The following is a 22142-nucleotide window of genomic DNA, read 5'->3' as shown; positions in this document are numbered from 1 at the left end:
CGCTCGAGCACCCGCGGTACTCATTTAAGTAAAGAATGTACCCGAGCACCCCGATTCTCGATCAAGTATTGAACAGCGGCAAGCACGCTCGCTCATTACTACAGCTAAGCTTTATTGAAGTAAATTGGACTGAGCTGCAAAACCTCATATAACCTGTGGACATGTGGCACTGGTTATGGGTGACAATCCCTTTAAACACCAGAACACGCATACCTTGCATCAAGCAGTTTCGGGTCCAGAGGAGGATACATAGAACGAACCACATCATCAACTCTAAATATAGAAAAAAAACGCATTAAATAACAGATTATGATTGATCATCCATATTCTTACCTTACGGAGAATTCCTGACCTGATGATGGAATCTAATCCGGCTCTCAGATCTAAATGTATTACTCCTGCATAGAACCAAAATAGTGTTGAGGTTATTTCTGCTTGAAACACCATCAAATTAAAGGGAAGCCATCGTCAGGAAATTACCTAATGTTTAACTCAGGGTTTTTTTTGTTTTGTTTTTTTCCAATTTAAAATATTTATTTTTCTTTTTCCATATCACAATCTACCCGTATATTAAAAATAAAAAATAGAAATGTTGCAATTTTCACACTGGGGCTTTTTTAGACTCTAAGGCACCATTTCATCAAGATCAGTGATTTTCTGGCTGGTCTTGATGAGGTTTGTGGTTGAGTCAGATGCTTGTAATTCATGAAGAAGTGCATGCCTCTTCATGAATCTGGAGAATGTGAAGAGTGGCATATGCCTTCATACAGAACGCCACAATTTGTCATGAATTAGATGAGCTATGCCGTCATGCCCCCATCCTACCCCACAACAAAACGTCAAAAGTGGCAAAACTTTGCCACTTTTTTGGTGTAAAAGATTTGATGAATCGGAGCCAATGTTCCTGTTGTTTCAGTGAATAACACATATACATTAGTCACAATGAACAGATGCTGACCCTACCTTTTGTATTGAAGCATCTATTCAGTGTGTGCAAATGTCATTGTGATAGCTGTGATATCGCTTATTGGTATTTGTGGATCCTGTGTCATCAGCTGTGCATTGAGGTGTCATCTCTCATTATAATCCTGCTTGTGATGATAAGGAGCCTGCTGAAAACTCTGCCTTAAAAGACAGCAAGTATGAGTTGAGGAAATCTCCAGTGGACAGTCTCTAGAGACCTTCGTCTCAATTATACCTAAAGACGGCAATACTTTGCAGCTGCTATCGCCGAATCTCCCTGCTAAATACCGACATGAAACTATGGGCAAAACTCTTAGTTATAAGAATTAGTATTGTCCTACTCCATATAATCCACCCCGATCAAGCTGGTTTCATTAAAGGAAGAGAAGGAAAATACAATTCTGCCAGGGTTTTGCACTCAATAGCATATGACTTGTAAAAGAGGACTGCCCTTGACACTCCTTTCAACTGACCCTGAAAGAGCATTCAATAGAATTAGCTGGCACTTTATGGCTGGCACTTTGGAAAGATTTGCTTTCCCACCTGCATTTGTAGACAGTATTCTACCATTATGTTCTCAACCTTCAGCAAGAATAAGGGTGAATTTCTCCTCCTCACAGACCTTCAACATTCAGAATGGAACTTGCCAGGGTTTTCCTCTTTCTCCCTTGCTTTTTATACTAGTTATTGAAACGTTAATACAAAAAAAATCAGATAAGACCCTTATAGTCATGGTCTCAGAATTGAATACACAGAACAAAAAGATGTAGCCTTTGCAGATGATCTTCTTCTCTTACTCTCAAACCCTAGTAGATCCTTCCCAAGCTCATGGCAATCTTTGAACAGTTTGGTGTACTCTCCAACTTTAAAATCAATCTAGACAAATCTGAAGCCCTCAACATCTCTGCCCCCAAATATGACATCATAAGTCTACAGAAACATTTGCCATTTAAATGGCCCTCAAAACATATCAAATATTTAGGAATCAGAATTACTGATGACCCAAAGTAATTTCCCACCTCTGACACCATCAAATCCCTCCTAACATCCTATGATTTACACTTCTTGTCTTGGTTGGGTAGGAAAAAATGTAATGAAATCTTATATTCTTCTAAAAATATAATATATATACACAATGAATATGCTACCTAACTCCTTTTTCTTGACAATTCAACAACTTATTGTTTAAAAAAGCAAGATTACCATATAAACTCCTCACCCAACCCAGATCATCAAAAGGCCTAGGTCTCCCAGACATCCACACCTATTACAAAGCAATTCACCTAAATAAATGGCTAAAACTTGCTAATTCCTTAAAACATAACAGCTTAGATATAGAGCTGCTCCTACTTGGTAAACATGCTCATCAATACATCTGGACCAACTCTCTTCCTCCAACTGATATTGGTGAGTATTAATCACTACTAGTGTTGAGCATTCCGATACTGAAATATCGGGTATCGGCCGATATTCGCGGTATTGGAATTCCGATACTTAATTCCGATACTTTTGCAATATCGTATACTGGAATCGGAAGTTCCCATAATGCAATGAGCCATTTTCATTTTATTCAGCCAATGAGGATCCTAAGAAGTGTGGGCACATCCTGTTAGGCATGTAGGCATCTTAACTAATGGCATGGCTGTGATTGGCTGCTGAAATGATGTCATGATGCACTATAAAAGCCGCCGCCGCCATTTTGAGCTCACTCTGCTGTGAATTCAGTTAGGGATAGGATGCTGTTGTTCTGAGGGACAGTTTTAGCTACCTATTTGGTCTATTCTGCTTTACCCAAGCTACTTTATAAATCGCTGTGCCTTGCAGTGCTAGTGCACAGTTCTCTGCTGTTCACCGCTGTCTGCAAGGTCTCTGTGTGTGAGTGCAGCTCACCCTGTAGTGTGTGCTTCAGCCACGTCTTGTTATAGTGCACTCAGTGTGTGTCACTGCCTCATACATTGTCCTTTTTTGCCAATTCATAATTTTTCCTGATATCTCCTATTAGTGTGGTGGTTCCATCCGTATTCAGCTAAATTTGTTCCAAACACACTATATAGGAGTAGATAGAGAAATTTTTTTGGTCTTGCAGCGCTAGTGTACAGTGCTCTGCATCTGTACTGTTCACCGCTGTCTGCAAGGTCTGGTGTGTGAGTGCAGCTCACCCTGTAGTGTGTGCTTCAACCACGTCTGGTTGTAGTGCACTCAGTGTGTGTCACTGCCTCATACATTGTCCTTTTTTGCCAATTCATAATTTTTCCTGTTAGTGTGGTGGTTCCATCCGTATTCAGCTAAATTGGTTCCAAACACACTATATAGGAGTAGATAGAGAAATTTTTTTGGTCTTGCAGCGCTAGTGCACAGTGCTCTGCATCTGTACTGTTCACCGCTGTCTGCAAGGTCTGGTGTGTGAGTGCAGCTCACCCTGTAGTGTGTGCTTCAACCACGTCTGGTTGTAGTGCACTCAGTGTGTGTCACTGCCTCATACATTGTCCTTTTTTGCCAATTCATAATTTTTCCTGATTTCTCCTATTAGTGTGGTGGTTCCATCCTTATTCAGCTAAATTGGTTCCAAACACACTATATAGGAGTAGTTAGAGGAGCCTTTCTGCAGCATTGGGCCCTGCAGCCCCAGCCAGATTAGTATTAGCCTATTTTTTGCAGCCTCATCTATTGCATTGTAGGTTACCTTCCTACATAGTATCACAAACTTTTTGTAGCTATTACAATCGTTATTACATCTTTAGGCACATCCAGTGTCTTTTTGTGACAAAAAAAACCTAAATAAAGTTCACCAAACACTCCACTTTACAGTTGTGTAGGCCACATTAGCTCATATTAAAGTCTAGTCCACACTTTATAAAATTAGTGTTTCTTATACCTGTTAGCAGCTGTTCAGGAATAAGCACACTAAGCCCTTAGTACTTTTCTGCCTATCTTTATCAGTCTACCAAGATGAAGAAGGCAGGGAGTAAGGCATGTGGGCGTGGGCGTGGAGTTTCTGCAGGGAGAGGACGTGGGGATTCTGTGCCTGCTGCGGGCACCAGTGACTCAGCATCCCCCAGTTTTACCAGGGAACAGTCCTTTATGCGCAGCTTTGTAGGAGCTAGCCGTACCCCACTGCTGCGGGAGGACCAAATTGAAGCCGTTGTCGGATGGATGGCAGCTAACGCATCGACTTCAATTAGTTCCAGATCCTCTCAGGTCCTGAGCACTGAAGAGCACCCATCTGTCTCTTCACCACCTGCCAAATTGCCCAGGCAGTCAGAGAGCCCTGGACAGGAGCCATCTCTACTTCTGTTCTCTGAATCTCTTGGCTTGGAAAGAGGGGGCCAGCCAAGCAGAATTCGAGAATTTGAAGAAGAGGTAGTATGCAGTGATGCGCAACCGTTTTGTCTCTCTGAATCTGAAGAGGCGGGTGGGCCAGTGCCTATGGTCAGCAGCACACCTCAGTACGCATCTGATGATGAGACTCAGGTGCCAGTTTCTGGTGCGTACTGTGCTGTCGAGACTACCCAGGAGAAGCAGTTGTTTGAAGAGGGTGGTGTAGATGATGAGGTCCTTGACCCATCATGGCGTGAGGGACAGGAAGGTGGTGGGAGCAGCTCTGAGGAAGAGATTCCCCGAACAGCCCAAAAAGGAGGGAGAGGGAGGGGGCAGACTTGGTTGCCTGTAGCCTCCACTTCGGCACCCATTAGGAGCATGACTCTTCCAAAATCCAAAGCGGGCGCTCCCAAGACTTGCAGTGCCTGGTCCTTTTTTGACACAGTTGCAGATGACATTTGCTTTGTCAAATGCAAGCGGTGTAATCAGAAGGTGAAAAGAGGGAAAAGTGTCAGCAACCTCAATGCCACAAATATGTGGAAACATGTGCGGACCAAGCACGTGGTGGAGTTACAAAAACACACTGAAGACCTAGGCCAACCTACAGCGCCACCTACCACCTCTTCAGCTCGTGTTGTAGCCTCTTCCTCCAGCTCACACACAGCTGGTTCGGCTTCCTCACAGGATCGCCATGGAAGAATCTCTGGCACTGTTGTACAGAGACACAGTGTAATTCCACCCACAGCACCACTTTCCCAGTCATCCTCACACTCCCAGGCCAGTCTACAGCCATCGTTAGCACAGGCATGGGAGAAAAGGCGCCCATACTCGGCAAACCACCCCCGAGCACAGGCTCTGAATGCTGGCATTGCTAAACTACTGGCCCTTGAAATGCTATCATTCAGGTTGGTGGAGACTGACACATTCCGTAACTTTATGGCATTGGCAGTCCCACAATACAACGTGCCCAGCCGATTTTATTTCAGCAGGCAAGCCGTCCCTGCCCTGCAACATCATGTGGAGGGAAAAATTAAACATGCGCTACAAAACGCCATCAGTAGCAAGGTCCACCTGACCACCGATGCGTGGACCAGTAAGCATGGACAGTGACGATACCTTTCCCTCACTGCCCATTGGGTAAATGTTGTGGAGCCGGGTACAGATCTTGAGAGTGGCGCTGTGCGTGTTCTGCCAACTCCAAGGATTGCAGGAATCCAGTCTGTACACATTGACTCCTCCTCATACTCCAGTTCCTCTGAATCAGCGCTGCAGGAGCCGTCACGGTCTACCTCCACATCGACCCGTGAACGGTTACCTGTTATGGTGACCAATATGAGCACAGCCGTGGCCAAACGTCAACAGGCCATATTAAAATTAATTTCTTTGGGGAATCGAAGCCACACAGCGCAGGAGCTCTGAAATGCCATCAAGCAGCAGAGCGACGTGTGGTTTGTGCCAGCGAATCTCCAGCCAGGCATGGTAGTGTGTGACAATGGCCAAAATCTGGTGGCAGCTCTGGGCCTAGGCAACCTCACTCACATCCCATGTCTGGCACATGTGCTCAACTTGGTCGTGCAGAGTTTTTTGAGGGACTATCCGGATCTTGATGCACTGCTTCACAAGGTCCGCATAGAGTGCGCTCACTTGCGGCGTTCCAACAATGCAAGATCACGCATTGCAGCTCTGCAGCGCCGATTACGTCTTCCGGAACATCGCATCATATGTGACCTACCCACCAGGTGGAATTCAACGTTACATATGTTGGAGAGGTTGTGTGAGCAGCAGGCAGCAGTAATGGAGTACCAGCTGCAGCAGGCGCAAACAAGTCGCAGTGCGCGCCGTTCACACTTCACCACCACTGAGTGGGCCTCTATGAAGGACATTTGCCACGTTTTGCGTGCCTTCGATTATTCCACGCGGATGGCGAGTGCAGATGATGCACTAGTCAGCATGACTATCCCCCTTATTTGCCTGCTTGAAAAAACACTGCAAGCACTAAGGGACGAGGTTTTGGAAGAGGTGGAGGATGAGGAGTCACAAATGCCATCTGCTTCTCTACAGTCTGCGCAACGTGGTTCCTCACAAAGGCCTAGGCAGGGGACACTTTGTGAGGAGGATGAGGAGGAGTCAATGGATGAGGAAGACATCTGTCCAGAGGAGGGAGGTACACAATGCTCTAGTAGTCAGTATCTAGAGCGAGGGTGGGGTGATGCAGAGCAGGCAGAGATCACGCCTCAAGCAGGGGACAGCGTTTCTTGGCCAGTTGGCAGTCTGCAGCACATGGTTGATTTCATGCTGCAGTGCCTGAGAAACGACCGCCGCATCGCCCACATTCTCAACACGGCTGATTATTGGGTGTCCACCCTCCTAGATCCTCGCTACCGGGACAACTTACAAAGCCTCATAACACCGTTGAACCGGGAGCGTAAAATGCGGGAGTACCAAGACGCACTGGTGCATTCCATCATGTTCTCCATTCCAACCGAGAGCAGTGCTGCTAGTGCTTTACAAAGCAGCTCAGTGTGTCGAGGCAGTGGAGGAAGCTCTGCACAAAGAGGGAGCAGAAGCAGCGCCTCAGCACAAGGCAAGACCAGTATGGCCGAAATGTGGCAAAGTTTTGTGTCCCCGCCGCCACAAATGTCTACACCATCACAGACGGCTCCAGTCAGCAGGAGGCAACGTTTCCGTCAGATGGTGACAGACTACATGTCTTGCCCTCTTAGTGTACTCCCAGACGGCTCTTCTCCCTTCAAGTTTTGGGTCTGTAAGCTAGATACATGGCCAGAGCTAAGTCAGTATGCATTGGAGGTGCTAGCTTGCCCTGCTGCTAGTGTATTATTGGAACGCGTCTTTAGTGCCGCAGGTGGTGTACTAACAGACTGTCGCATGCGACTATCCTCCGATAACGTTGACCGGCTTACTTTTCTCAAAATGAACAAGGCCTGGATCTCTCATGAATTTGCCAGTCCTCTTCCAGAATAAATAATTGTTGGCAAAAGTATCCATGTCTCCTGTTCTGTTCATGTTTCTACCACCTGAACTGTAATCCCTGAGCTCCAACACCGCCAGTTGGCGCTCGGAAGTGCCGTCTGCACAGTCAACACTTGCTGCCGTGTCATTGGGGTTCAGTAACGTCAGCTGTTCCCCGGCTGTGCGGACGGCAATTTCTCCTGCTCTGTCCACATTCTCACTACTACAGATTTTAAAGTTGCTCCAATTACACCTCTGGCTCCTCTGTTTTCAGTATTATCCCTGAGCTCCAACACTGCCAGTTGGCGCTCGGAAGTGCCGTCTGCACAGTCAACACTTGCTGCCATGTTATTGGGGTTCAGTAACGTCAGCTGTTCCCCTGCTGTGCGGACGGCAATTTCTCCTGCTCTGTCCACATTCTCACTACTACAGATTTTAAAGTTGCTCCAATTACACCTCTGGCTCCTCTGTTTTCAGTATTATCCCTGAGCTCCAACACCGCCAGTTGGTGCTCGGAAGTGCCGTCTGCACAGTAAACACTTGCTGCCGTGTTATTGGGGTTCAGTAACGTCAGCTGTTCCCCTGCTGTGCGGACGGCACTTTCTCCTGCTCTGTCCACATCCACTGTACTACTGATTTAAAACCTCCTCCAAATACACCTCTGGCTCCTCTGTTTTCAGTATTATCCCTGAGCTCCAACACCGCCAGTTGGTGCTCGGAAGTGCCGTCTGCACAGTCAACACTTGCTGCCATGTTATTGGGGTTCGGTAACGTCAGCTGTTCCCCTGCTGTGCGGACGGCAATTTCTCCTGCTCTGTCCACATTCTCACTACTACAGATTTTAAAGTTGCTCCAATTACACCTCTGGCTCCTCTGTTTTCAGTATTATCCCTGAGCTCCAACACCGCCAGTTGGCGCTCGGAAGTGCCGTCTGCACAGTCAACACTTGCTGCCGTGTCATTGGGGTTCAGTAATGTCAGCTGTTCCCCTGCTGTGCGGATGGCAATTTCTCCTGCTCTGTCCACATTCTCACTACTACAGATTTTAAAGTTGCTCCAATTACACCTCTGGCTCCTCTGTTTTCAGTATTATCCCTGAGCTCCAACACCGCCAGTTGGCGCTCGGAAGTGCCATCTGCACAGTCAACACTTGCTGCCATGTCATTGGGGTTCAGTAACGTCAGCTGTTCCCCTGCTGTGCGGACGGCAATTTCTCCTGCTCTGTCCACATTCTCACTACTACAGATTTTAAAGTTGCTCCAATTACACCTCTGGCTCCTCTGTTTTCAGTATTATCCCTGAGCTCCAACACCGCCAGTTGGCGCTCGGAAGTGCCGTCTGCACAGTCAACACTTGCTGCCGTGTCATTGGGGTTCAGTAACGTCAGCTGTTCCCCTGCTGTGCAGACGGCAATTTCTCCTGCTCTGTCCACATTCTCACTACTACAGATTTTAAAGTTGCTCCAATTACACCTCTGGCTCCTCTGTTTTCAGTATTATCCCTGAGCTCCAACACCGCCAGTTGGCGCTCGGAAGTGCCGTCTGCACAGTCAACACTTGCTGCCGTGTCATTGGGGTTCAGTAACGTCAGCTGTTCCCCTGCTGTGCGGACGGCAATTTCTCCTGCTTTGTCCACATCCACTGTACTACTGATTTAAAACTTGCTCCAATTACACCTCTGGCTCCACTCTGTTTTTAGTATTTACCCTGGGTTCCAGCACCGCCAGCTGGTTCTCGGTAGTTCCATTTGCTCTTGTACCTTCTACTACCCATCCGGGTTCCAGTACCGTCAACTGGTTCTCGGCAGTGTCTTTGGATTAGGTGCCTCCTTCTCGGTATCCAAGTTCCACCAACGTCTGCTGGTTCTTGGTAGTGCTTTCTGGCACAGGTACCTCCTGCTTAGTAATCGAGTTCCAGTACCTTCAGCTGGTCTTCGGCAGTTCCATTGGCTCTTGTACCTTCTGCTACCCATCCGGGTTCCAGTACCGTCAGCTGGTCCTCGGTAGTTCAATTTGCTCTTGTACCTTCTACTACCCATCCGGGTTCCAGTACCGTCAGCTGGTTCTCGGCAGTGTCTTTGGCACGGTACTCCCTCCTGCCCAGCCTGGTTCCAGCACGCCAGCTGTTTCCGGGTAGTGTCAACGTCACTTTGCCTCCAATGCGTTGTCCTGTCGTGTTGCGGTCGGGTTAGCCGACTCTATGGTGCCTGCAGTTTAGGTGACTCCTATGTGGGCTGCGGGATCAGGCAATGAAGGCTGGTTCCATAGTGCCAATAGGACAAGCACCCCCTGTAGGACTGTGGGTTTTGGTAACTGCGGCCGGCTCGCGGCCTTGAACTTTTTTTTTACATGGGTACCTTCTGCTACCCATCCGGGTTCCAGTACCGTCAGCTGGTTCTCGGTAGTGCCTTTGGATTAGGTGCCTCCTTCTCGGTATCCAAGTTCCACCAACGTCTGCTGGTCCTTGGTAGTGCTTTCTGGCACAGGTACCTCCTGCTTAGTAACAGAGTTCCAGTACCGTCAGCTGGTCTTCGGCAGTTCCATTGGCTCTTGTACCTTCTACTACCCATCCGGGTTCCAGTACCGTCAGCTGGTTCTCGGCAGTGTCTTTGGCACGGGTACTCCCTCCTGCCCAGCCTGGTTCCAGCACGCCAGCTGTTTCCGGGTAGTGTCAACGTCACTTTGCCTCCAATGCGTTGTCCTGTCGTGTTGCGGTCGGGTTAGCCGACTCTATGGTGCCTGCAGTTTAGGTGACTCCTATGTGGGCTGCGGGATCAGGCAATGAAGGCTCGTTCCATAGTGCCAATAGGACAAGCACCTCCTGTAGGACTGTGGGTTTTGGTAACTGCGGCCGGCTCGCGGCCTTGAACTTTTTTTTACATGGGTACCTTCTGCTACCCATCCGGGTTCCAGTACCGCCAGCTAGTTCTCGGCAGTGCCTTTGGATTAGGTGCCTCCTTCTCAGTATCCAAGTTCCACCAACGTCTGCTGGCCCTTGGTAGTGCTTTCTGGCACAGGTACTTCCTGCTTAGTAACCGAGTTCCAGTACCGTCAGCTGGTCTTCGGCAGTTCCATTGGCTCTTGTACCTTCTGCTACCCATCCGGGTTCCAGTACCGTCAGCTGGTCCTCGGTAGTTCCATTTGCTCTTGTACCTTCTACTACCCATCCGGGTTCCAGTACCGTCAGCTGGTTCTCGGCAGTGTCTTTGGCACGGGTACTCCCTCCTGCCCAGCCTGGTTCCAGCACGCCAGCTGTTTCCGGGTAGTGTCAACGTCACTTTGCCTCCAATGCGTTGTCCTGTCTTGTTGCGGTCGGGTTAGCCGACTCTATGGTGCCTGCAGTTTAGGTGACTCCTATATGGGCTGCGGGATCAGGCAATGAAGGCTGGTTCCATAGTGCTAATAGGACAAGCACCCCTGTAGGACTGTGGGTTTTGGTAACTACGGCCGGCTCGCGGCCTTGAACTTTTTTTTACATGGGTACCTTCTGCTACCCATCCGGGTTCCAGTACCGTCAGCTGGTTCTCGGCAGTGCCTTTGGATTAGGTGCCTCCTTCTCGGTATCCAAGTTCCACCAACGTCTGCTGGTCCTTGGTAGTGCTTTCTGGCACAGGTACCTCCTGCTTAGTAACCAAGTTCCAGTACCGTCAGCTGGTCTTCGGCAGTTCCATTGGCTCTTGTACCTTCTGCTACCCATCCGGGTTCCAGTACCGTCAGCTGGTCCTCGGTAGTTCCATTTGCTCTTGTACCTTCTACTACCCATCCGGGTTACAGTACCGTCAGCTGGTTCTCGGCAGTGACTTTGGCATGGTTACTCCCTCCTGCCCAGCCTGGTTCCAGCACGCCAGCTGTTTCCGGGTAGTGTCAACGTCACTTTGCCTCCAATGCGTTGTCCTGTCGTGTTGCGGTCGGGTTAGCCGACTCTATGGTGCCTGCAGTTTAGGTGACTCCTATGTGGGCTGCGGGATCTGGCAATGAAGGCTGGTTCCATAGTGCCAATAGGACAAGCACCCCCTGTAGGACTGTTGGTTTTGGTAACTGCGGCCGGCTCGCGGCCTTGAACTTTTTTTTACATGGGTACCTTCTGCTACCCATCCGGGTTCCAGTACCGTCAGCTGGTTCTTGGCAGTGCCTTTGGATTAAGTGCCTCCTTCTCGGTATCCAGTTCCACCAACGTCTGCTGGTCCTTTGTAGTGCTTTCTGGCACAGGTACCTCCTGCTTAGTAACCGAGTTCCAGTACCGTCAGCTGGTCTTCGGCAGTTCCATTGGCTCTTGTACCTTCTGCTACCCATCCGGGTTCCAGTACCGCCAGCTGGTTCTCGGCAGTGCCTTTGGATTAAGTGCCTCCTTCTCGGTATCCAAGTTCCACCAACGTCTGCTGGTCCTTGGTAGTGCTTTCTGGCACAGGTACCTCCTGCTTAGTAACCGAGTTCCAGTACCGTCAGCTGGTCTTCGGCAGTTCCATTGGCTCTTGTACCTTCTACTACCCATCCGGGTTCCAGTACCGTCAGCTGGTTCTCGGCAGTGTCTTTGGCACGGGTACTCCCTCCTGCCCAGCCTGGTTCCAGCACGCCAGCTGTTTCCGGGTAGTGTCAACGTCACTTTGCCTCCAATGCGTTGTCCTGTCGTGTTGCGGTCGGGTTAGCCGACTCTATGGTGCCTGCAGTTTAGGTGACTCCTATGTGGGCTGCGGGATCTGGCAATGAAGGCTGGTTCCATAGTGCCTATAGGACAAGCATCCCCTGTAGGACTGTGGGTTTTGGTAACTGCGGCCGGCTCGCGGCCTTGAACTTTTTTTTACATGGGTACCTTCTGCTACCCATCTGGGTTCCAGTACCGTCAGCTGGTTCTCGGCAGTGCCTTTGGATTAGGTGCCTCCTTCTCGGTATCAGAGTTCCACCAACGTCTGCTGGTCCTTGGTAGTGCTTTCTGGCACAGGTACCTCCTGCTTAGTAACCGAGTTCCAGTACCGTCAGCTGGTCTTCGGCAGTTCCATTGGCTCCTGTACCTTCTGCTACCCATCCGGGTTCCAGTACCGTCAGCTGGTCCTCGGTAGTTCCTCAGCTTTCTTGTACCTTCTGCTACATTTCCAAGTTCAAGCTTTTTGAAATGGTTCTTGGTAATCACTCTGGATCTCGAGGACCCTGAAGACGAGGACCCTGAAGACCAACCCTAAGAAGACGAGGACCCCGAAGACAACGACCCTGAAGACGAGGACCCTGAAGACCACCCCGAAGAAGACGAGGACCCTGAAGACCACCCCGAAGAAGACGAGGACCCTGAAGACCACCCCGAACAAGACGAGGACCCTGAAGACCACCCCGAAGAAGACGAGGACCCCGAAGACGAGGACCCAGAAGACCAACCCGAAGAAGACGAGGACCCCGAAGATGAGGACCCCCGAAGACAACGACCCTGAAGACCACCCCGAAGAAGACCAAGAAGATGACCCTGAAGAAGTTGACCAAGAGGACAAAGAAGAGAAGACAAGCACCAAGATACAGAAGAACAAGAGACAGAAAACCAAGAAGCAGAAATACAAGAAGCTGCAGAACAAAAAGCGGAAGAACATTAAGCATAAGACTAAAAATCAGAGCAAAAGATAATATCTAAATTATAAGCAGAAGATGACTAAGCAGTGTATGGGGATGAGTCCGTTCCTCCTCGTGGTGCCCCTGGAAAAGACCTGCTGCTGCAGGCCAAACTGAACGCGGACAAATCCTGTTGTAAATCTTTTGTGACGGGCAGAACGAAAGGTGTAATGTCCAACCTTTTATAGATAACAACTACAGGAATGCCTGTCACAAATAAGAATATGATGAAGAAGAAGAATATGAAGAAGATGAAGAAGAAGTAGAATATGAAGAATGTAAAAAAAAAAGAATAATACGAAGAAGGTGAAGAAGAAGATGAAGAAGGTGAAGAAGAAGTGGATGAAAAAGATGCTGATGCTGAGGATGATGAAGGAGAAAGTGTGGGAGAAGTAAAAAAGAAGGTGAAGAGCATGGAAGTAGTGAAACATAAATATCTGACAAAATATAAAAATACTTAACATAGTCAATATTTCCGTAACTCAGAACGTCTTAAAAAAAATATTAATTCCTGCTATTCCATTTGATTGGGCTAAACCTCTATGCCTTTATTGTCTCCCCCACCTCCCCCAATACATTCTACATTATTCTTAGTTGTTTTCCTTCATGTAGAATTAACCTACAAGGAAAGAAAGGGTTTATTTTCATTCCGATATTTCTGTCCCATTGACTTGCATTGGTTTCCGGTATCGGAATCGGCGATATCCGATACTTTTTCGGTATCGGTCCGATCCGATATTTCCCGATATCGGAAGGTATCGCTCAACACTAATCACTACTGTAATATCACTACTACTACCTATGTATTAAAAGGACCTTGGAAAAAGTATTAGCTCCCTCAAACGCTCCTTCATTTTTAGCCCCCATTTGCACTATCCCATACTTCCTAGAACCCAAATATGAAGATGTATATAATTTATGGCCCTACTTGCCCAAAAATATTTCCCAATTCTTATTTAACAAAGTTCTTATGAAAGATTCCTGGCCAGAAGAAGTTACAAAGCGTCCTGGTCATTTTTTTTTTTTTTGGCAACAAATCCATGTCACTCGTATTTTTAAACAATATAAACTACTATTCCCCCCCCAAAGTAGAAAATAGTCATGGCTTGACCTGCATTCAAAATTTCCCTTCCCTAAAGGAATCTCTGAAATATATTTGATCTCCCTCTTAAGTCCTTATAAACTGACTTTCCTCATGTCTTGGGGAAAAAAGAGTTAAATATTAGCCTAACTAACTCGGCAGTCAAGTCCATTCTTTCTAAGTTGCCTGGCTTTTCCTGGTGTATTCTTCTACAGAAAACCTCCTACAAAATCTTAGCTCGTTAGTATAAGACCCCAGAATTTTTACATCACCGAGGGCTAGCCGAATCTAACTTGTGCGTGAGATGCGGCACCCATAAAGGTACCCTTTTGCATATATTTTGGTTCTGTTCTAACATACAACCATTCTGGACCGAAAGTAACCAGACTTTGCAAGATTTAGGTCTAATTAAGCTTAATTAGAAACCTTCAGATGGCCTATTTTCTTTCCCTTCCAAGCACTTTAAACTAAGAAAACACAATCTCTTAATGCTAATGATAGGAGATGCAAAACATTTAAACCTGTAGTGCCGGCGTCCCTGCCCTCTGCTAGGCAGGGACGCTGTTCCCCTCACCGCTCTGCTCCGTGCCCGGCGTCCCTCTCCCGCTCTGCTGGCAGCGCGCGCTCCTTCCCGGCCACTGTGCTTAGGGCGCGCGCGCGCGCTCTCCCTCCCTCTTAAAGGGGCCGCGCGCGCCGTCCTAAGGAGTCCCCGGCCAATGGCCGGAGGACTTTACCATATATAAGGCACCTCCTCCAAAATGGAGGTGCCCGAGCAATGTTGTTGCACCGTTCTACTCTGCTTCAGCCCTCAGGTCCCGTTGCCAGTTACCTGCCAGTTACCTGCCAGCTTGCTGTCCTAATCCTGCCTGATTTCCTGTTACCTGCCTGCCTGCCTGAGGTCCGACGGTCTGCCTTACAACTCCGGTCAGTCTGTCTAAGGACCAACTTGCCCGCTCACCTGGGAGCGCACATCAGCTACCTGCCTGCTTGCCTGAGGTCCGACGGTCTGCCTTACAACTCCGGTCAGTCTGTCTATGGACCAGCTTGCCCGCTCACCTGGGAGCGCCTCTCCGTTACCTGCCTGCTTGCCTGCCCGGAGGCTCCGCTGTCACGTGCTGTGACCACCAGCTATTCCAGACTCTTGCCCGCTCACCTGGGAGCGCTTCTCCGCTACCTGCCTGCTTGCCTGCCCGGAGGCTCCGCTGTCACGTGCTGTGACCACCAGCTATTCCAGAGACTCTTGCCCGCTCACCTGGGAGCGCTTCTCCGCTACCTGCCTGCTTGCCTACCTGGAGGCTCCGCCGTCACGTGCTGTGACCACCTGCTATTCCAGAGACTCTCGCTTGCTCACCTGGGAGCACACATCCTCCATCTGCCTTGCTAGCCTACCTGGAGGTTCAGCCATCACAGGTCGTACCTACCCTTTACCTAGAGACTGCCCCGGTCACTTGCCGTGACCTCCAGCTCGTTCTTCCAGAGACTGCCCCGATCACTTGCCGTGACCTCCTGCCCGTACACCCAGAGACTGTCCCGGTCACCTGCTGTGACTGCCTGCCTGGTCGCCACCCGCTCCCTTACAAGGACCGCCCCCTTGTATAGTAGCCCAGAGGTTCCGCCTCCCAGACCCATTACAGTTTGCTCGGGCCATGGAACCCGGTGGCACCCAAGCTCCCTCGCTCTCGGACCTGTGTCATGAACTGTCCCGTCAAAGGTCCCAACAGGAGTCCATCCTGGGTCACCTGCGGAATGTCAATACTCGCCTGGACACTCTGACTGCTCCACCAACAACCTCCGCCAGTGCCATGTCTCGCAACCCGGCAGCTCCGCTGTCCACTAACACCATGATTTCCTACCCCGGACCTCGGCTTTCTGCACCTCCTCGCTTCGGAGGCGACTCCGCCCAGGCTCGGGGCTTCATAAATCAGTGCACCCTGCACTTTGAACTATTGTCCCACCAGTTTAACTCCGACCGAGCCAAAATTGCATTCATCATGTCCCATCTCACCGGGGAGGCCCTGGCCTGGCTAAATCCTCTATGGGAGAGAGGAGACCCCCTGGTGTCCAACTTGCCTGCTTTTCTCACGGCTTTCCGGAAAGTCTTCGACGAACCCGGACGGAAGACCTCATCCGCATCATCATTGCTACGCCTCCATCAGGAAAGTCTCACCGTGGGCCAATATGCCATACGGTTCCGTACCCTTGCCTCGGAGCTGGCCTGGGATAACGACGCTCTGGTTTCCGTCTTCTGGGAGGGTCTGTCCGGCCGTATTAAAGATGAACTTGCCGGTCGGGACATTCCTACCACTCTCGATGACTTAATAACTCTTGCCACCCGGATTGACCTACGGTTCCAGGAGCGTGCCAGAGAGGTCACCCGTGAGAGGAGGTTACCACGTCTAGCTCCTACTTTTCAGAAACCCGTCACTCCTTCTGTCTCTAACCAGGTACACCCTCCTGAGCCTATGCAGGTCGACCAGACCAAGATGGTCAAGACCCGTCAGGACTTACGCCGTGCCGAGGGGACCTGCTTCTACTGTGGCAGTAAGGAGCACCGGATCCGTGCCTGCCCGGAGAGGTCGGGAAACGCCTGTGTCTAGGTTCGCTCAGAGAGGTCCACCTAGACAAGAATAAATCCTCTCCATCCCTGCTGTTGTCAGTTTCTATCGTCTACGGGGAGAACCGTTATTTCGAACTAGCCCAACTGGACTCTGGAGCAGCCGGGAATCTTATTTCACAGTCGCTGGTAGAGAAATACCGCATCCCCACCAAACCTCTGGCTGTACCCTTGTCTGTTGCTGCCGTGGATGGGGGGCTCTTACCACGCCCCATCCAACTCATCACTGAATCCATTACTCTGCAGGTGGGAATGCTGCATTCTGAAAGTATCTCCTTCCATGTTCTGCCTGGACTCTCTCACGCCCTCTTGCTAGGCCTACCTTGGCTCCAGAGACATGCACCCGTGCTTGACTGGCAGACCGGAGAAGTCCTTCGCTGGGGACAGGGCTGCCATAAGACCTGTCTGGTTCCCGTTCATCCCGTCCGTCCTTCTCCTACCCCAGCTAATCTACCTGGACTTCCGATTCCTTATTGGACTTATGCTGATGTCTTTAATAAAAAGGAGGCAGAGACACTACCCCCTCATAGACCATACGACTGCCCTATCGACCTGTTACCTGGTACTTCTCCTCCCCGTGGGCGTATTTATCCATTATCCGCTGCTGAGACCCGGTCGATGTCCGAATATATTGAGGAGAATCTGGCCAGGGGATTCATCCGGAAATCTACCTCCCCGGCGGGAGCAGGCTTCTTTTTCGTCAAAAAGAAGGACGGCTCTCTCCGTCCCTGTATAGACTATAGAGGCCTTAACCAGATCACGGTGAAGAATAAGTACCCCCTTCCGCTCATTCCGGAGTTATTTGATCGTCTGAGGGGGGCTAGAATCTTCACCAAACTGGACCTCCGTGGGGCGTACAACCTGGTTCGTATCCGTCAGGGGGATGAATGGAAGACGGCATTCAACACCCGGGACGGCCACTATGAATATCTGGTAATGCCCTTTGGCCTCTGTAACGCTCCTGCCGTCTTTCAAGAGTTGGTCAATGACATCTTCCGTTACCTTCTCTACTCCTGCGTAGTGGTGTACCTGGACGACATCTTGGTCTTCTCTCCGGATCTCCAGACTCACCGGAGGGACGTTCGTCAGGTCCTGCTCAGGCTCAGGCAGAACCATCTCTACGCTAAATTTGAGAAGTGCCTCTTTGAGCAGACCTCGCTTCCGTTTCTGGGCTACATTATCTCTCAGACCGGCCTACAAATGGATCCTGAGAAACTGTCTGCCATCGAGAAATGGCCCCGACCAGAGGGGTTGAAGGCTATTCAACGGTTCCTGGGCTTCGCCAACTATTACCGCCTCTTCATACCGCACTTCTCTTCCCGGACTGCCCCAATTTCCGCGCTCACCCGTAAGGGTACTAATCCCAAAGAGTGGCCGCCCGAAGCAGAGGAAGCCTTTCTTTCCCTAAAACAGGCCTTCTCTTCCGCCCCGGTGCTGCATCGCCCGGACGGCAACAAGCAGTTCTTCCTGGAAGTTGACGCCTCCTCCTCTGGAGCCGGAGCGGTACTTACTCAAAAATCATCTTCCGGGAGAATGGTAACTTGTGGCTTCTTCTCCAAACTCTTCTCCTCTTCTGAGCGCAACTATTCCATAGGAGACCGAGAGTTATTGGCCATCAAGCTGGCGTTGGAGGAGTGGCGTTACCTACTCGAGGGGGCTCTTCATCCGGTAATAATTTACACTGACCACAAGAACTTGGCTTACCTCCAGCATGCCCAGAGACTGAACCCGCGCCAAGCCCGGTGGTCCTTGTTTTTTGCTCGCTTTGATTTTGTTCTTCATTTTCGCCCGGCTGACAAAAACGTCAAAGCAGACGCCTTGTCCCGATCCTTTCTGGTGTCCGATCTCGAGGAAGAACCTAAACATATCATCGATCCCGCCAGAGTAATGCAGGTGGCTCCCGTGAGTCTAAATCGTCTCCCTCCCGGTAAGACGTTTGTTTCAGTACCTGATCGGGAGAAGATCCTACACTGGGGCCATTCGTCTAAACTAGCTGGCCACGCCGGTCAGAAAAAGACCCTCCAGCTTATTGCCCGGCACTATTGGTGGCCTACCCTGCACAAGGACATAATAGACTTTGTTTCTGCCTGTGTGTCCTGCGCCCGCAACAAAGTCCCGAGACATCTGCCAGCCGGACGCCTCCTTCCGCTTCCTGTACCTGCTGCCCCCTGGCAGCATATAGCGATGGACTTTATAACTGATCTCCCCGTCTCTGCCGGTTGTACGGTCATTTGGGTGGTCGCTGACCGCTTTTCCAAGATGGCTCACTTTATTCCCCTGCCAGGCCTTCCGTCTGCACCCGAGCTGGCTAAAGACTTTATCCGCCACATCTTCCGTCTTCATGGCCTGCCCCTCCACATCGTGTCGGATCGTGGGGTACAGTTCACCTCACGTTTCTGGAGAGCCACTTGTAAACTACTAGACGTCACCCTGGACTTCTCTTCCGCTTACCACCCACAGTCCAATGGTCAAGTGGAGCGGATCAATCAGAACCTGACCAGTTACCTCCGGCACTTCGTTAATGCCCACCATTCTGACTGGGTGGATCTCCTACCATGGGCCGAGTTCTCTTATAATAATCACGAGAGCGAATTCTCCTCCAAATCCCCGTTTTTTGTAGTCTTTGGTCAGCATCCTCGGATTCCTTTTCCTGTCTCCACCTCTGTGGACAACCCGGCTGCGGAATCTCTCGTTAGCAAATTTTCCTCCATATGAGAGAGTACCCGGTCCGCACTCCTTCTGTCATCCGAGCGTATGAAAAGACACGCTGACAAAAAACGCCTGGATCCTCCACAATTTCGTCCAGGAGATAAAGTCTGGCTCTCATCTAAATATGTTCGACTCAAGATACCTTCTTACAAGTTAGGGCCTCGGTTCATCGGTCCTCTGGAGGTCATCAGTCAGATCAACCCGGTGGCCTATAAATTGAAACTCCCGGCCAACTTACGGATCCCTAACTCCTTCCATGTATCTCTCCTCAAACCCGTGGTGCTTAACTCTTTTTCCAAGTCTACAGGTACGCCTCCTGCTCCGGTTTCTGCTGAGGACGAGTTTGAGGTAGAGAACATTCTTGCCACCAAAAGGGTAAGAGGAAAGACCTTTTTTCTGGTAGATTGGAAGGGGTTTGGTCCTGAGGAGAGAACGTGGGAGCCCCGGGAGAACATCCATGCCCCTCTCATCCTAGCTAAATTTCTATCTGGCCTAAAAAAGGGGGGGCCTAAAGGGGGGGTACTGTAGTGCCGGCGTCCCTGCCCTCTGCTAGGCAGGGACGCTGTTCCCCTCACCGCTCTGCTCCGTGCCCCGCGTCCCTCTCCCGCTCTGCTGGCAGCGCGCGCTCCTTCCCGGCCACTGTGCTTAGGGCGCGCGCGCGGTCTCCCTCCCTCTTAAAGGGGCCGCGCGCGCCGTCCTAAGGAGTCCCCGGCCAATGGCCGGAGGACTTTACCATATATAAGGCACCTCCTCCAAAATGGAGGTGCCCGAGCAATGTTGTTGCACCGTTCTACTCTGCTTCAGCCCTCAGGTCCCGTTGCCAGTTACCTGCCAGATTCCTGCCAGCTTGCTGTCCTAATCCTGCCTGATTTCCTGTTACCTGCCTGCCTGCCTGAGGTCCGACGGTCTGCCTTACAACTCCGGTCAGTCTGTCTAAGGACCAACTTGCCCGCTCACCTGGGAGCGCACATCAGCTACCTGCCTGCTTGCCTGAGGTCCGACGGTCTGCCTTACAACTCCGGTCAGTCTGTCTATGGACCAGCTTGCCCGCTCACCTGGGAGCGCCTCTCCGTTACCTGCCTGCTTGCCTGCCCGGAGGCTCCGCTGTCACGTGCTGTGACCACCAGCTATTCCAGACTCTTGCCCGCTCACCTGGGAGCGCTTCTCCGCTACCTGCCTGCTTGCCTGCCCGGAGGCTCCGCTGTCACGTGCTGTGACCACCAGCTATTCCAGAGACTCTTGCCCGCTCACCTGGGAGCGCTTCTCCGCTACCTGCCTGCTTGCCTACCTGGAGGCTCCGCCGTCACGTGCTGTGACCACCTGCTATTCCAGAGACTCTCGCTTGCTCACCTGGGAGCACACATCCTCCATCTGCCTTGCTAGCCTACCTGGAGGTTCAGCCATCACAGGTCGTACCTACCCTTTACCTAGAGACTGCCCCGGTCACTTGCCGTGACCTCCAGCCCGTTCTTCCAGAGACTGCCCCGATCACTTGCCGTGACCTCCTGCCCGTACACCCAGAGACTGTCCCGGTCACCTGCTGTGACTGCCTGCCTGGTCGCCACCCGCTCCCTTACAAGGACCGCCCCCTTGTATAGTAGCCCAGAGGTTCCGCCTCCCAGACCCGTTACAAAACCCTTATATACTGGAAGCAACCTACCCCCCAACCCAAGTGGAATGGTTATCTAAAATATGCCTAATACCCTGCCTAGAAGAACTGTCTATTTGGGAATCACACTCATATCCACTTTTTGTAAAAACACTGTCTCCCTGGACCATGAAATCCTGGAATGTGATACCAAATAATACTCTCCCCCCATCCCTCCTCTTCTTTCTCCGCTACTCTGTTGTCACCATAAGGTCTCCTATTATTTTCATACTAGGCATCTTCGTTTCAGTAGCCCTTCACTTTACTACTCCCTACTGCAGCGATTTACTTCAAGATGGACTTGCTTGTCTGCTTAATTATTGGTCACCTGTTTATGTTCGCTGAACTTTTTTTTTTGTTTTGTTTTTTTTATAAAGAGGATATGTAAAACAACAAAAACCTTGCCAAACATTTTAAAAAGCACATGTAACACGAAAACCAGATTTAAACAATAGGTCATTTTCTGATGATATACTAGATAATAGCAATAAAAAAGCTTCAAAAATTATATAAAAATGAATTTAAAAAGTCCCACTAAAAGTACAATATATATATAAATTTATATATACATATAAAGTCTCTGTCAAATGTTCAGTGAAGCTGGTCCTATGTAAGAGCAGAAAAGTACACAAAGAACTTTGCAATAGAAAAAAAATGAATTAGGGCCACTCAACACTAATCGGCCTAACATATAGCAGGGCATATGGAGAAATTACACAATCAACTATAAAGAAGGCTTATCTATCTAACTAGGACTACTATTACAGATATGAAAGCATTCCGGCATCTGAAAATAGGGCATGCAAAAATTTTTTACCCACCTGTGTCTGTCCACGGTCCTGTGGGTTGTGTCTGGTATTGTAGCTTAGCCTTATTTACTTGCATGGAGCAAACTAGTAATACCAGACACAGTCAGTGAACATCAGTGGCACTTTTATTTTGATATTATACAACCCCCTTTTAGTACAGCTACAATTACCGTATGTGATTCCAGGATAATTCTAGACTTTTTTTTTTGCACCGTAATTCTTGATAGAAATGGTTTGCTTCAAGATCAATATGAATCCATTAGAAACCTGAACACAATTTGGCGTTGTCCATCTTCAGGCTACGTTCACACGACTGTATTTTCCTTCCAAGGCCCACAGGCCTTAGAATTGTCTCAACCCAGCTAATAACACTGGTGAAAACTCTGATGAACCTACTGTAAATTAAGAGATGGGTTTCCTTTTGCACAATGGTCCCTCTAT

General features: G+C 49.8%; 1 protein-coding gene across 2 annotated transcripts in view; it reads right to left on the bottom strand.

The window, feature by feature from the left end:
- Positions 1-22142, bottom strand: part of TMEM98 (transmembrane protein 98) — a 119507-nt gene that overhangs the window by 8928 nt on the left and 88437 nt on the right. For both annotated transcript variants that reach the window (XM_073683297.1, XM_073683296.1), the window contains exon 6: positions 214-273. In XM_073683297.1, the coding sequence (XP_073539398.1) occupies positions 214-273 (60 nt within the window). The remainder of the gene's footprint in view (positions 1-213; positions 274-22142) is intronic.

Source organism: Phyllobates terribilis, unplaced genomic scaffold (genome assembly GCF_046119375.1).
Source record: "Phyllobates terribilis strain yellow unplaced genomic scaffold, ASM4611937v1 Scaffold_5__5_contigs__length_657084704, whole genome shotgun sequence".
In the NCBI taxonomy this organism is placed as follows: domain Eukaryota; kingdom Metazoa; phylum Chordata; class Amphibia; order Anura; family Dendrobatidae; genus Phyllobates; species Phyllobates terribilis.
This window is presented reverse-complemented; position numbering and strand designations above follow the sequence as displayed.